The 16,811-nt window shown below is 43.4% G+C and overlaps 1 protein-coding gene across 1 annotated transcript; it reads left to right on the top strand.

The window, feature by feature from the left end:
• The first annotated feature begins 10,033 nt into the window (after positions 1-10,033).
• On the top strand, positions 10,034-16,559 carry LOC110539127 (uncharacterized). Its single transcript, XM_021626097.3, has 6 exons — positions 10,034-10,261; positions 12,323-12,427; positions 13,881-14,007; positions 14,618-14,764; positions 15,282-15,433; positions 16,088-16,559. The coding sequence occupies exons 1-5, from the start codon at positions 10,222-10,224 to the stop codon at positions 15,427-15,429; spliced, it is 567 nt and encodes a 188-aa protein (XP_021481772.2). The 5' UTR covers positions 10,034-10,221; the 3' UTR covers positions 15,430-15,433; positions 16,088-16,559.
• The last annotated feature ends 252 nt before the right edge of the window (positions 16,560-16,811 follow it).

Below are 16,811 nucleotides of genomic sequence, written 5' to 3'. Positions count from 1 at the left end.
TTCCAACAATTGTTTACAGACAGGTTATTTCACTTATAGTGTATCACAATTCCAGTAGATCAGAAGTTTACATACACTAAATTGACTGTGCCTTTAAACAGCTTGGAAAATTCCAGAAAATTATGTCATGGCTTAGTCTGATAGGCTAATTGGCATAATTTGAGTCAATCGGAGGTGTGCCTGTGGATGTATTTCAAGGCCTACCTTCAAACTCAGTGCCTCTTTGCTTGACATCATGGGAAAATCAAAAGAAATCAGCCAAGACCTCAGAAACCATGAAGCACGGGGGTGGCAGCATCATGTTGTGGGGGTGCTTTGCTGCAGGAGGGACTGGTGCGCTTCACAAAATAGATGGCATCGTGAGAAAGCAAAATTATGTGGATATATTGAGGCAACATCTCAAGACATCAGTCAGGAAGTTAAAGCTTGGTCGCAAATGGGTCTTCCAAATGGACAACGACTCCCATTGTTAGGCAGGAGACAAGACCATGTCGTGATTGTATCTCTGGCATGGCGCACGTCAACTGAAAGCAGCGTGCTCTCCACTTTCTTCTGGTTTTATTTTATCAAATGGGAAAATAACTCTCGACAGACACAAGAAAAAAACTCTACAGAAATGTTGTAGCAGAATACTAATAAACATTAGTGAACTGACATGCTGTATCAGTCTTATCCAAGGCCAAAATAATTTGATGTTTTTATATTTGTTTTTATTTCTATTAGTTTTAAGATTTTTGTTTGAAATTCGGCACAGTTTCAGTAAGTTTTTCAGATCTCATTTGCTAATTTTTTTGTCACGCCCAGACCGAAAGCCCTTGGGGTTCTCTATGGTGCAATAGGTCAGAGCGTGACTAAGGGGTGTTCTAGTCTAGAATTTCTATGTTGTTTTGTTTTGGTTTAGTGCTATGTGCGCTACGAACTGCACGTTCGTTTATTCTTTGTTGTTTATTGAAGGTTCACTTTAATAAATATGTGGAACTCTACTCGCCTTGGTCCGCTCATTATGTATACTACGAATGTGACAGAATATCCCACCACTACAGGACCAAGCATCGTACCATGGAGGTAAAGGAGAGCTGGACATGGGAGGAAATAATGGGTGGATGCGAGACCCTTCCTTGGCAGTAGTCGCCAAGGAGTATAGGAGGACAGCGACGACGCAGTTGTTTTGGGGGTGGCACAAGGAGCTGTTGGCTGAGCTGAGGAGAGAGCCAGAGACCGTCTGGGAGTCGGTGGAGCAGTTTAGGGAAGGATATCGGAGAGAGGTGTTGGCTAGGGGTATGCTGCAGCGCAGGCCTCCCCAGCCCGGTACGTCCTGTGCCGGCTCCCCGCACTCGCCCTGAAGAGTGTGTCATCAGTCCGGTGAAACCTGTGCTGGCTCCATGCACCAGGCCTTGGTCCACGGTCCGGAGACTCCAGTGACGGTCTACAGCTCGGAACCTCCAGCGATGGTTCACAGTCCAGAGATTCCAGCGACGGTTCACAGTCCAGAGCTTCCAGCGATGGTCAATGGTCCGGAGTTTCAAGTGACGGTCAACGGTCTGGAGCTTTCAGTGACGGTCAATGGTCTGGAGCTTCAAGTGACGGTCAACGGTCCGGAGCTTCAAGTGACGGTCAACGGTCTGGAGCTTTCAGTGACGGTCAATGGTCTGGAGCTTCAAGTGACGGTCAACGGTCCGGAGCTTCAAGTGACGGTCAACGGTCCGGAGCTTTCAGTGACGGTCTGGAGCATCAAGTGACGGTCAACGGTCCGGAGCTTTCAGTGACGGTCAACGGTCTGGAGCTTCAAGTGACGGTCTGGAGCTTGGAGCCTCCAGTGATGGTCAACGGTCCGGAAGCCTCCAGTTACCGTCAACGGTCTGGAGCTTCCAGTGACGGTCCACGGCCCGGAGCCTCCAGTGACGGTCCAGATTTCCCCTGCGCCGGTGCCCAGACCAGGCACGGCGTCCAGTCCCGCTCCATGGCCGGAGCCTTCCTCTGCTCCGGTGCCCAGTCCAGGCACGGTGTCCAGTCCCGCTCTATGGCCGGAGCCTTCCTCTGTGCCGGTGCCCAGTCCAGGCACGGCGTTCATTCCCGATCTATGGCCGGAGCCTTCCTCTGTGCCGGTGCCCAGTCGATAAACGCCGTCCAGTCCCGCTCCATGGCCGGAGCCTTCCTCTGCGCCGGTGCTCAATCCAGGCATGGCGTCCAGTCCTGCTCCATGGACGGAGCCTTCCTCTGCGCCGGTGCCCAGTCCAGGCACGGCGTCCAGTCCTGCTCCATGGCCGGAGCCTTCCTCTGCTCCGATGCTCAGTCCGGGCATGGCGTTCAGCCCGGCTTCAGGGCCAGATACGTGGTCTGAGCGTGGGCTACGTCCCGCAATGGAGCCGCTGGTTTAGTGCTATGTGCACTACGAACTGCACGTTCGTTTATTCTTTGTTGTTTTTTTGAAGGTTCACTTTAATAAATATGTGGAACTCTACTCACGCTGCACCTTGATCCGCTCATTATGTACAGTGCCTTGCGAAAGTATTCGGCCCCCTTGAACTTTGCGACCTTTTGCCACATTTCAGGCTTCAAACATAAAGATATAAAACTGTATTTTTTTGTGAAGAATCAACAACAAGTGGGACACAATCATGAAGTGGAACGACATTTATTGGATATTTCAAACTTTTTTAACAAATCAAAAACTGAAAATTTGGGCGTGCAAAATTATTCAGCCCCCTTAAGTTAATACTTTGTAGCGCCACCTTTTGCTGCGATTACAGCTGTAAGTCGCTTGGGGTATGTCTCTATCAGTTTTGCACATCGAGAGACTGAATTTTTTTCCCATTCCTCCTTGCAAAACAGCTCAAGCTCAGTGAGGTTGGATGGAGAGCATTTGTGAACAGCAGTTTTCAGTTCTTTCCACAGATTCTCGATTGGATTCAGGTCTGGACTTTGACTTGGCCATTCTAACACCTGGATATGTTTATTTTTGAACCATTCCATTGTAGATTTTGCTTTATGTTTTGGATCATTGTCTTGTTGGAAGACAAATCTCCGTCCCAGTCTCAGGTCTTTTGCAGACTCCATCAGGTTTTCTTCCAGAATGGTCCTGTATTTGGCTCCATCCATCTTCCCATCAATTTAACCATCTTCCCTGTCCCTGCTGAAGAAAAGCAGGCCCAAACCATGATGCTGCCACCACCATGTTTGACAGTGGGGATGGTGTGTTCAGGGTGTTGCTTTTACGCCAAACATAACGTTTTGCATTGTTGCCAAAAAGTTCAATTTTGGTTTCATCTGACCAGAGCACCTTCTTCCACATGTTTGGTGTGTCTCCCAGGTGGCTTGTGGCAAACTTTAAACAACACTTTTTATGGATATCTTTAAGAAATGGCTTTCTTCTTGCCACTCTTCCATAAAGGCCAGATTTGTGCAATATACGACTGTTGTTGTCCTATGGACAGAGTCTCCCACCTCAGCTGTAGATCTCTGCAGTTCATCCAGAGTGATCATGGGCCTCTTGGCTGCATCTCTGATCAGTCTTCTCCTTGTATGAGCTGAAAGTTTAGAGGGCCGGCCAGGTCTTGGTAGATTTGCAGTGGTCTGATACTCCTTCCATTTCAATATTATCGCTTGCACAGTGCTCCTTGGGATGTTTAAAGCTTGGGAAATCTTTTTGTATCCAAATCCGGCTTTAAACTTCTTCACAACAGTATCTCGGACCTGCCTGGTGTGTTCATTGTTCTTCATGATGCTCTCTGCGCTTTTAACGGACCTCTGAGACTATCACAGTGCAGGTGCATTTATACGGAGACTTGATTACACACAGGTGGATTGTATTTATCATCATTAGTCATTTAGGTCAACATTGGATCATTCAGAGATCCTCACTGAACTTCTGGAGAGAGTTTGCTGCACTGAAAGTAAATGGGCTGAATAATTTTGCACGCCCAATTTTTCAGTTTTTGATTTGTTAAAAAAGTTTGAAATATCCAATAATTGTCGTTCCACTTCATGATTGTGTCCCACTTGTTGTTGATTCTTCACAAAAAAAATACAGTTTTATATCTTTATGTTTGAAGTCTGAAATGTGGCAAAAGGTCGCAAAGTTCAAGGGGTCCGAATACTTTCGCAAGGCACTGTATACGCCGAACGTGACATTTTTATTTAGTTTAAGTTTGATAAAAATCTGTATTTTGTTTTTAGTGGAGCAGCATCTCAGTGCAAGAGGCGTCACTACAGTCCCTGGTTTGAATCCAGGCTGTATCACATCTGGCCATGATTTGGAGTCCCATAGGGTGACGCAGAATTGGCCCAGCGTCATCCTGGTTTGGCCGCGGTAGACCATCATTGTAAATAAGAATTTGTTCTTAACTGACTTGCCTAGTTAAATAAATGTTACATTTAAAATATGTATATATGATTTAGTTTCAGTTTTAGTGTTAGGGATTGAGAGAAGCATGGTTGGTAGGCTAGGGGGCATTTATGTGTTATATGGTTTTTGTGTTCCAGAGTTATACCTAGTTGCCATCAGGAAACAAAAATGTCCTGACCACTCTGGGACCTGTGGTGCCACCTCTGTGTAGTTATCAAATCAAAGTTTATTGGTCGCATACACAGGTTTGCAGATGTTACTGCAGGCCTGCGAAATACTTGTATTTCTAGCTCAGTGCAGTAATACCTAGCAATAAAAAACATTACACACATAATCCAGAAGAATAAAATACAAAGTTATATATGAGGATGAGCCATGACTAGAATACAGTATGTAAACAGTATTTAAAGTGACCAGTGTTTAATGACTCTATGTACATAGGGCAGCAGTCTCAAGTTGCAGGGCAAAGTACTGGGTGGCAGCCGGCTAGAATGGTGACTAAGTTTCAGGGCAGGGTACTGGGCGAAGGCTGGCTAGTGGTGACTATTTAACAGTCTGTTGGCCTGGAGATAGAAGCTGTTTCTCAGTCTCTCTTAATTTCTGTTCCAGGTGGTGATACAGCCCGACAGGAGGCTCTCAGTGGTGCATCTGTAGAAGTTTGTGATGGTCTCAGAGGGCCTATGCCGAATTTATTCTCCTGAGGTTGAAGAAGCGCTATTGCGCTTTCTTCACCATGCTGTCTGTGTGAAGGGACCATTTCAGCTTGTCAGTGATGTGCACGCCAAGGAACTTGTCGATGTGGATGGGGACGTTCTCTCTCTGCTGTCTCCTGTAGTCCACGATCAGCTCCTTTGTTTTGTTGACGTTGAGGGAGAGGTTATTTTCCTGGCACCACTCCACCGGGGCTCTCACTTGCTCCCTGTAGTCTCATTGTTGTTGGTAATCAGGCCTACTACTGTTGTGTCGTCAGCAAAAGTAATGATTTCAAATCAAATTCTATTTGTCACATTCGCCAAATACAACAGTGAAATGCTTACTTACAACCCTTAACTTACGATGCAGTTTTAAGAAAATACCTCAAAAAAAGTAAGAGATAACAAATGATTAAAGAGCAGCAGTACATTACAAAAGTGGGACTATATACAGGGGGTACCAGTGTACCGGGGCACCGGTGTTGAGGTAATTGAGGAAATATGTACATGTAGGTAGAGTTATTAAAGTGGCTATGCAGAGATAATAACAGAGAGCAGCAGCAGCGTTCCCGGGGGATAGCCATTTTATTAGCCTGGGTAGTCATTTGATTAGCTGTTCAGGAGTCTTAGAGGCTATATAGGAGCCTCTTGGACCTAGACATGGTGCTAGGACTAGGGTGGCTGTAGTCTTTGAACATTTTTAGGGCCTGACACCGCCTGGTCCTGGATGTCAGGAAGCTTGGCCCCAGTGATGTACTGGGCCGTACGCACTACCCTCTGCAGTGCCTTTTTAAAACATTTATTTAACTAGGCAAGTCAGTTAAGAACAATTCTTATTTTCAATGACGGCCTAGGAACAGTGGGTTAACTGCCTTGTTCAGGGGCAGAACGACAGATTTTTACCTAATCAGCTCAAGGATTTGATCTTGCAACCTTTCGGTTACTAGTCCAACACTCTAACCACTAGGCTACCTGCTGCCTTGCAGTTGGAGGCCGAGCAGTTGCCATACCAGTCAGTGACCCATCAGGATGCTCTCAATGGTGCAGCTGTAAGACCTTTTGAGGACCCATTCCAAATCTTTTCAGTCTCCTGAGGGGGAATAGGTTTTGTCGTGCCCTCTTCATGACTGTCTTGGTGTGCATGGACCATGTTAGTTTATTGGTGATGTGGACGCCAAGGAACTTGGAGCTCTCAACCTGCTCCACTACAGCCCTACCGATGGGAGCGTGCTCAGTCCTCCTTTTCCTGTAGTCCATAATCATCTCCTTTGTCTTGATGATGTTTGTGGGAGAGGATGTTGTCTTGCACCACACGGTCAGGGCTCTGACCTCTATAGGCTGTCTCATCATTGTCGGTGATCAGGTCTACCTACCACTGTTGTGTCATCAGCAAACTTAATGATGGTGTTGGAGTTGTGCCTGGCCATGCAGTCATGAGTGAACAGGGAGTACAGGAGGGGACTGAGCACACACCACTGGGGGCCCACGTGTTGATGATCAGCGTGACGGATGTGTTGTTACCTACCCTTACCACCTGTGGGCGGCCCGTCATGAAGTCCAGGATGCAGTTGCAGAGGGAGGTGTTTAGTTCCAGGCCCTTAACTTAGCGATGAGCTTTGAGGGCACTATGGTGTTGAACGCTGAGCTGTAGTCAATTAATTGTATTCTCACATAGGTGTTCCTTTTGTCCAAGTGTGAAAGGGCAGTGTGGAGTGCAATAGAGATTGCATCATCTGTGGATCTGTTGGTGCGGTATGCAAATTGGAGTGGGTCTAGGGTTTATGGGATAATGGTGTTGATTTGAGCCATGACTAGCCTTTCAATGTATGTCATGGCTACAGACGTGAGTGCTACAGGTCGGTAGTCATTTAGGCAGGTTACCTTAGTGTTCTTGGGCACAGTGGGCATAGTCCTATGGTGGTATGCTTGAAACATGTTGGTATTACAGACTCAGACAGGGAGAGGTTGAAAATGTCAGTGAAGACACTTGTCAGTCAGCACATGTTTGGACTAGACCTCCTGGTAATTCGTCTGGCCCTGCGGCCTTGTGACAAAGGAGATGACTATGGACTACAGGAAAAGGAGGACAAGAGCACGCCCCCATTCTCATCGGTAGGGCTGTAGTGGAGCAGGTTGAGAGCTTCAAGTTCCTTGGCGTCCACATCACCAACAAACTAACATGGTCCAAGCACACCAAGACAGTTTAAAGGTCTTATTCACATCAGCTGCGGAGAGCTGTTTCAGTGTTACTTGCCTCGAAGCGAGTGTAACAGTATAGACTTTACGTCCGTCCCCTCGCCCCGACCTGGGCGCGAACCAGGGACGCTCTGCACACAGACAACAGTCACCCTCAAAGCATCGTTACCCATCGCTCCACAAAAGATGCGGCCCTTGCAGAGCAAGGGGATCCACTACTTCAAGGTCTCAGAGCGAGTGACGTCACCGATTGAAACGCTACCAGCGCGCACCATCGCTAACTAGCTAACCATTTCGCATCGGCTACACTAGCATAGAAGTTATTTCGCTCGTCTGGTAGGTTCGTGTCACTGGGCAGCTCTCGGCTGTGCTTCCCTTTGTAGTCTGTAATAGTTTGCAGGCTTTGCCACATCCGACGAGTGTCCGACGGTTTAATAGGATTTAATCTTAGTTCTGTATTGACGCTTTGCCTGTTTGATGGTTCGTCGGAGGGAATAGCAGGATTTCTTATAAGCTTCCAGGTTAGAGTCCTGCTCCTTGAAAGCAGCAGCTCTACAATTTAGCTCAGTGCGAGTGTTGCCTGTAAACCATGGCTTCTGGTTGGGGTATTTACGTACAGTCACTGTGGGGACAACGTCCTCTGTGCACTCCTCAATGCCATCAGAAGAATCCCGGAACATATTCCAGTCTGTGCCAGCAAAACAGTCCTGTAACTTAGCATCTGCTTCATCTGACCACTTTTTTACAGACCGAGTCACTGGTGCTTCCTGCCTTAATTTTTGCTTGTAAGCAGGAATCAGGAGGATATAATTATGGTCAGATTTGTCAAATGGGGAGTGAGGGAGAGCTTTGTACGTGTCTCTGTGTGTGGAGTACAGGTGGTCTAGAATTTTTGTCCCTCTGGTTGCATATTTGACATGCTGATAGAAATGAAGTAAAACTGATTAAAGTTTCCCTGCATTAAAGTCCCCAGGCACTAGGAGCGCCGCCTCTGGATGAGCAATTTCCTGTTTGCTTATGGCAGTATGCAGCTCATTGAGTGTGTTTTTTTTAAAGCCAGCATCAGTCTGTGGTGGTATGTTGTCGTGGAAATTCAGTACTGAGAGAGATTTGGTCATTTTCTTCAAACAATTATCTTTTATTTAATATTGAATAATTATTGCAATAAAGAGGCTGCTGTTCTGTCCTGCCGATAGAGTGTATAACCCGCCAGCTGTATGTTTTTAATGTCGTTGTTAACAGGGATCTGGGTCTGGTCGGGTGTCTGTATTATATCCCTCCCATCCGACTCATTAAAGAAGAACTCTTCATCCAGTTTGAGGTGAGCAATCGCAGTTCTGATGTCCAGAAGCTATTTTCGGTCGTAAGTGTCTGTAGCAGCCACATTATGTACAAAACGAACAAAGCAAAAAAAAAAACATATCCTGGTTGGTTAAGAGCCGATAAGCCTTCCCCTCCGGCGCCGTCACAATTAAAAAAAATACAAATAAAAGGTGCATGGCCAAGCAATCATATCAGAGAGTACAGGAGGGGATGAGCATGCCCCCGTGATGAGGATCAGTGTGGTGGAGGTGCTGTTGCCTACCTTCACAACTTGGGGTCGGCCTGACAGGATGTCCAGGACACAGTTGCATAGGGCGGGGTTCAGACCCAGGGCCCTGAGCTTAGTGATGAGCTTGGAGGACACTATAGTGATGAAGGCTGAGTTGTAGTCGATGAACAGCATTTTTACATAGGTATTTCTCTTGTCCAGGTGGGATAGGGCAGTGCAATGGCTATTGCGTCCGTGGATCTCTTGGGTGCCTGGTAAGGTGGAGGTGATATGGTCCTTAACTAGCCTCTCAAAGCTCTTCATGATGCAATGCTTTGAGAGCAATAGTAATTTACTTCAGTTACCTTCGCTTTCCTGGGTAGAGAAACAATTGTGTATATCTTGAAGCAAGTGGGGACAACGGACTGGGATATGGAGAGATTGAATTTGTCCGTAAACATTTCAGCCAGCTGGTCTGCACATGTTTACGGACATATTGGCATGGTTACATATATCAAACATATATCAAGGAGCCACCTGGAATTGTACCTTCGAGGGATGACTCTACCCCTGCATATGATTTCCAATTATTGCCTGGCCTTGCAGCATTGATGTCCATAGACTACCTATACTTGAGTTCATATTTTAGCAGAGGGCTCATTGTGCACTGAGTAGGCCTCAATAGAGAGTAGTCTGAAGGTGAGAAATGAAAGAGCACACAGGTAGACCTGGCCAGACTCACATCACCTCTTCCTCCTGGGGAATAGTGAGGCATGCTTGCCAATGAACACAAACCAACTCTCTGGTCACAGCTCTAGACTGGCCCATGGTCTCATTAGCCTGCACCGTCTGCCGTTTACCAACAGTTCAGAGTAGAGGTCACTAAAATGTGCTGATGCAGGTAAAACTATGTATATTTTAGTGAAATCCATATTTGCTATATTTGTATATGCAAATATCATGGGATGATCCTTGAAATATTCTTTAATTGTTTAAATTTTTGTTTACAGGCCAACTCTGTAACAATGTGAATGATGTTTAAATGATGTTCTGAAGGAGATTAATCTTCTGTCATATGTTAGCCTAATGCAAGAAGTTCTTAATATTATTCTATGTGCACATCTATGGATTACACATTTAATAGCCTAGTAGCCATTTTCCAGTTTAAGCTGCATGCCATAATAAACTGCAATGGTCAAGTGCACTCACACATACAGAGATGGGTGTGGCAGCAATGGGTTCAGATTCCATTTCACCCATTCAAACCTCTAGACTGCACAATCTCTAGCCTACTGTAGTTCACAAGTGCGCGATTTTGCTGGACTACATTAGTTGGGACGCAGAGTGTCCTACTAAGAAGATATTTTGAACTTTTAAGAGGATTGGATAAAATTAACTCAATCTGCTTTTAAAACTATATTTATCCACCTGGAAAAGTACATAACTTGCCCACGGACATGGCAAAGGCATACAGTCTGTATGTAGGAATGGTAACAGGTAAGAGACACCGTTCTATTTTTTTATTTTTTTATTTTACCTTTATTTAACCAGGTAGGCAAGTTGAGAACAAGTTCTCATTTACAATTGCGACCTGGCCAAGATAAAGCAAAGCAGTTCGACAGATACAACAACACAGAGTTACACATGGAGTAAAACAAACATACAGTCAATAATAAAGTATAAACAAGTCTATATACAATGTGAGCAAATGAGGTGAGAAGGGAGGTAAAGGCAAAAAAAGGCCTTGGTGGCAAGGTAAATACAATATAGCAGGTAAAACACTGGAATGGTAGTTTTGCAATGGAAGAATGTGCAAAGTAGAAATAAAAATAATGGGGTGCAAAGGAGCAAAATAAATAAATAAATTAAATACAGTTGGGAAAGAGGTAGTTGATAGGGCTAAATTATATGTGGGCTATGTACAGGTGCAGTAATCTGTGAGCTGCTCTGACAGTTGGTGCTTAAAGCTAGTGAGGGAGATAAGTGTTTCCAGTTTCAGAGATTTTTGTAGTTCGTTCCAGTCATTGGCATGATGATGATTAAGTTGAACTCTTCAGCCTCACTTTATTTACTCCAGCATTTCCCAAACTTGGTCCCGGGGACCCCACTGGGTGCACGTTTTGGTATTTGCCCTAGTACTACACAGCTGATTCAAATAATCAAAGCTTGATGATAGTTGATTATTTGAATCAGCTGTGTAGTGCTCAGGCAAAAAACTAAAACGTGCACCCCTTGGGGTCCCGGGAACCAAGTTTGGGAAATGCTGATTTACTCACTGTATCTAAATAGAATTGCATATAGACTGGTTATTAACTGAATTAGTACTGTTTGATTAACAAATAACATTGTATTTAATTTTATATTAATATATTTCAGGTATTATTAACATGTTCTTTCTTAACTTTACTAGTTTTCCTTTATTCAAAATATTCTGTACGTATAATAGGCCTACTGTAATGTTAAATTGGATAGGAGGCCTGTGTGGGCTTACAGTTTCATTGCAATTGGGTATATGGCTCAGGTCTCTGTTGGCCTCTTTTCACCAGAAGAGACAATACAAACCATTTATACGATATTTATTTGTGCAACTCAGTGAAGTAGAAAGTTGTATGGTTTTTATAACAAAATATCTGCCAACAAAAATGAATGGACTTGTAATGAATACTCAGGGAAAAAAGGTGTAGATTCACGCGCAGAGCGCGGCAGGAATCGTGGTTACAGGCAGGCAATGGTCAAAGACAGGTAGGCAGTCAAAAAGCAAACAATACCTCACAATCATACAAACAGAAAGAACTGAACTAAATAGGGAGCTGATGAGACCAGGTGAGAAATGAACACAGGTGAAATCAATGAACAAAAATGAAAGACAGGGCTACGTTCCAGAACACAAAGAAAAAGATCACAAGGTTGACAAAGAAAAGAAAAGCAGAACCTTACAGGACTGCCCAATTTTGAAATGATTTCCCCTGTCTAGCTACTTTGATTAATCTATCTGTGCTTTAAAGGAGTCTGCAACACTGACTTTAGATACTGTAGTGTAGTGTACTGTTAACTTAATACTCCTATGTACCTGCCTATACTGTGATTGATAGCAACAATTAGCATGCTGGTGTCAGATGATCAGCAAATTATCCACCACCCCATAACCCTCTCTCTATTTACAAATAGAGTTCCCCAAACACATGCCAAGATCACCCAAACCAATAGAATAGACTATTAATAACCACATCTGTTGTTTTTATAGATCACTTATCCCATTCACCACATTTGTATCATGGCTGGGTGTTGTTTTGAATATTATGAAAAACTGACAGTGTTGTTGGATTGAATGCAAAGACTATCTTTAGAAAGGTTATCATGGTGTTCGAAATCCCAGACACCCAAAGCCTGAGCTAGGAGGTATTACTGTCAAATTGTCAATCACATTAAGCTCCATAATCTATTGCACTGCTCTGTGCTTTTCCTTTCAGATTCTAAAACCAATGTTGGTGGAATTGTAAGGATTTGACTTGATGTTTGTGCATTGTGTGACCAGCTCTGTTTGTTTTCTGGTCATAGCTTTGGCCCTGTGTAAATACTCTCTGGCTGAATGGAATACAACTGAGCAGCTGGTGAACAACACTGTGTCCCTCCATCACCAAGGCAACACAAACAACTTCAAAGGTAGATTTTTTCCCCCCAGAGAAACATAAACTTATGGAGGGATACTCATGTCATAAAAGTTTGTTTTAAAGTTTTTTTAATCATCTGACATGCACGTGTTAACATTTTTGAGTCATTTTGACTTTAGAATTAGCCAGGTTTAGAAGAAACCTGTTGGATTAGAAAAGTAATGTGTTTGTGACGTTTGTAAAAAGTCCTTCAAAAACATTCTTATACTATTCTTATATGTATTCGTGCTCTGTTGTTAAATTGAAGGCCATGCGTCAGGAGTACGTCATTCACAGTCATTCATTCAAACAGTTGGAATATCAAATGCTTCTCAATCTCCACCCGGCCCTGAAGTAACAGGAGGTGGTGTCACCTACCAGCCCCAAAAGAGACCATAGTGCACATTAAAGCCTTCTTGCCACCAGTGACCATGCAGTCATTACCTCCCCTGTGTTATTGTGAAGTGTACCACCAGCTTGTTATGTGCCCTGGGTTAGGTTCCTCTGATGCAATTTAGACGTGCCTTTTATGGACGTCAGTCTGACATCATGTGTCAGTTGAAGCCACCTTAGTTGGGGCCTCCACTGTTCAGGAGTTGTCAGTTGCTGTTTGGTGACAACCCTCACACCTAAAAGGGCTAATCAACTACTGATCATACTATTGTATTTACCCACATGGAGTAGAAGAGTGATGCAGTGATGTGCATTTTATTACGGTGAAGTAGTTCCTGGTTCCCTCTGATCAACAGAGCATAAGAGGTATATGGCAAACAGCAGCAGCATTTCCCAGCTGCTCACTTATCCCGGTGAAGTATAGTGGGATCACTGGCTGCACACATTTAACTAAATACCTCGATCAATTTACACCCGATGCTAGTTTGTAACCAGTTTGGCTACTATTCAATATGGGTCATTTTAATTTTAAAGGCGTGCTCTAATGTTTCACACTACAATTGGGGCTTTCTCCCTCTCTGTGATGGGAACGAAGCCTCATTATTATTTTACCGGCCCAAGTTCTCCATGACTCACTGGATGGGAAAAGAGGATTATGTAATACAACTCTAGGTATCCCTTCTCTTTACTAACAGTGGCCAAATCATTTATGTTTGAATGTTATGTTTGTGTATTTCTACACAACAACCAAATTTGGCTGAGAAGGTTGTTTTTTTACTCACTTTTCTTTTACTTTGACAGTATTTCATTACATATAATTGACACATTATTATCCCACACCAGTCCTGTCCTCGTGGTGACAGTTCAGTTCCTAATCCTTCCTCAGATCATATTGCCAGGAGCTTATTTATATGACAGGTGATACTGGCCACCCTGAGTCGGATTACTAAGGGAAAACCGGAGCTTCTCACTTCAAACTCATATCTTATTCTACATCACCTTTGCAACTATGGCAAAATAGTTACTCTATAATCCCCCTTTCCCCCATATTTTTCTATTTACACTCTCCATAGACTCAATAGAAACTGCAACTCAAGCCAAAAAGAGTGGCCATTTCACCAAATGTCCAAAGGAGTTAAGGCAATACTGTATCCATGGGTCGTGCCGCTTTGTAAAGGAACAGAATACTCCTTCATGCAGGTAAATCATCTCACCCAACCCGATCTTTACTGTGGGCCCCAATACTTTATCTGTATATATCCATGGCAGAAGGTCTCAAGCCAAGGACATGCTACATACTCAACAATCTCTGCCGTAAAAATGTATTAAAAAACATCTTTGTGTGTCTATTTTGATAATTGTAGCAGAATTATTACACATCATTATTACAAGTATGAAGTTCAAGTTCCTAATAGAAGTAAAACACTTTTAAAAAACACTTTGTAAGACAAATCACTTGTTGATCCTAATGATTGTACTAACCTTGTTCACTGTGACCCCCGGATTATACTTAAATCAAAACAACAAGGCAGATAAATGATTGGTTTAACATGGTCTTACTGCATTTCATCAAGCCTCACAAGCATCATAGAATTACAATCAGCAAGACAAGCTCATTTGGGACAGCTAGTTTTGGAACAGCTAGAATAGCAGATCTGATAGCTCAGCATCTGCTTGTTAACTCATAGCCCATGTACTTCAAGTTACTTCTTTGTTTTTCTTTTGGCAACAAGAGATAGAACCAATAAACAAACTTGTTGTGCATATTTTTTTATCACAGTGGGTGTATGGTATATATGCTCTGTTTTAGATGCGAGAGAGGGTACATTGGGTCCAGGTGTGAGTATGTTGATCTGGCCTCGCGTCTAGGTGACAAGAGGCAGATCATCGTAGTCTGTGTGATAGCAGTATTGGTCTTCCTCATACTGCTCATCTCATTCATCTGCATCTGTGTACAGTGAGTAAAATACACATTCTTAAAGCATCAAACAGCCAGATTTACTTTATTTTGTAACCTTCCGTGTGTGTGTGTGTTTGAATTTTTGTGTGTTTGTGTGTTTGTGAGAGTGAGAGGTGGACATACAGACTCATCACCTCACAGCCTGTCATACTAACCCTGGGATGGGATGTAAGGAATCTATGTGTGTCCTGTGAATGGAAAATAAATAATGTAACGCTTGTGGCCACGTTATCTTTGGTTTTCATCGGGTTGTATGTACTGTATCCGCCCTGCTCTCCCTTCTCATTTTTACCCAAAAGTGAGACAAGAGTGCTAAGCGTCAGTTTAACAAAAGAGTCTTCTGTGCTCAAAAATACATTAGATGCTTAACCTCTGTGATACTGGGAGAATGTATTGGTGAATAACTCAAGTGAGATTCAACACCGATGATACCATACTCACATGATTGATATTTATTCTAACGATGCATTTTAAAATCACAAATCTACTTTCTAATGTTATTTTTCTGTCTCAGTCGACATAAACTTTGCAGACGGAAGAGAAGGAAAGAGGAGACGAAGAATGGAACAGAGAAGCTCAATATGATTATGATGATGAACACAAATGGAATGCATGTTGCTTCATCAGATTCAGTAGAAACCTCAGACACCAATGCAGTATGACTAGGTATGTACTGTATGTACAGAGGTATTTGACATTTTTCTGACTTACGACCTTTGCCATTGTGTCAATACACACAGCATCTCTGCCTGTTCTAACTACAGTGGTATTGTAAAATACAATGGAAAAACAGGCTAGTCCTCTTTTGTTGCTGCTGGAAGGTGATATTCCCCAGTTGGATCAAGCCAAGCATCCCATTATATTTCAACACATCTAAAGAAAGGCCCTGAATGGGAGTAAAACCTAGTGCTTGGCACTGCCTAAGCCAATCTTTGAACACATTGATATATATATCAGACAGCCTACATAGCCCATTTTCTGTGTTGGCCAGGCTGGTTGCATGGTGTCTTACTGTCTGAATTTGACTGTAACCGTCAGATCAAAGCAGAGGTGCAGCAGGTCCCTCAGCCTGCCTGGCTTTCTCTAAAAAAAGGGATCACAAAAACAGACAGACCTAACAAGACTCAAGGCATTATGATGGATGTGGCACTGTTAAGGTAGTGTTCAGAGGCTGGATTTGACCGGGGATGTGCGATAATTTTAAACATGGGCTATCTCCCTTTCACTGCTTATTTGGTGGCTATACAAAAGCTGCTCTGTAATTGTGTGGTAAAAACAAAATTAATTTGTATAGTAACAGCCGTTGCTTATATCTTCCAGCAAAGGGGACTATAAATGGTATTCTCCTGCCGGACGGGATGCGGGCCTTGGTTGTAAGTGCCTGTTGGGAAGAGAGAGTGCGCTCTAACAACACTGTGGATGTATACTCTTCAGCTGCTTCTCACTGCCAACCACAGTCTACAGTATGGACTGTTCTGTGCAGAAATGTAGGAGAACACAAGAAAGACTGGACCAGCTCCTTTGGAACTCATACAACCTTTATGGTCACCATGTAGATGGATAAATAGAACAGCAACAACTCTGTGCATTTGGAAAATGTGATAGTTTTTCTCAGACTCATTTGTGTAAGCAAAATATACAAGGTCATCAAATCACAATAACAGTAAAAACCATAATTTAGAAGATATTTTGATGGACTCTGGGCTCTGAAGGAGTAGGCCTTTTTATGAACTGTCGTGTAATGTAACCTACTCTTATTTGGGCATGGATTAAATGATTAACATGTATTCAAGCTAAAAGTCCAGGTATGTTTACTCCTGGATGTGATACGTGTCATAATGAGGACTCATGCCATGTAGGCCGCTATGTGGGACAGATTATACTAGGTCTAATACTGGTAAATGATATAACATACTGTTCGTACACTTGAAAAGATTTATCAAACAATCCTACCAGCGTCATACGCACACCGGTAGGAGTTAACCGTTGATAAATACCAATTGTTCTAATCCTCAGTGCTTGTGCATAACCTTGGCTATTTGCA

This window comes from Oncorhynchus mykiss, chromosome 12 (genome assembly GCF_057628025.1).
Source record: "Oncorhynchus mykiss isolate SJ-2025 chromosome 12, ASM5762802v1, whole genome shotgun sequence".
Taxonomy (NCBI): Eukaryota; Metazoa; Chordata; class Actinopteri; order Salmoniformes; family Salmonidae; genus Oncorhynchus; species Oncorhynchus mykiss.
The sequence above is the reverse complement of the archived record's forward strand: the minus strand, read 5'-3'. Positions and strand labels throughout refer to the sequence as shown.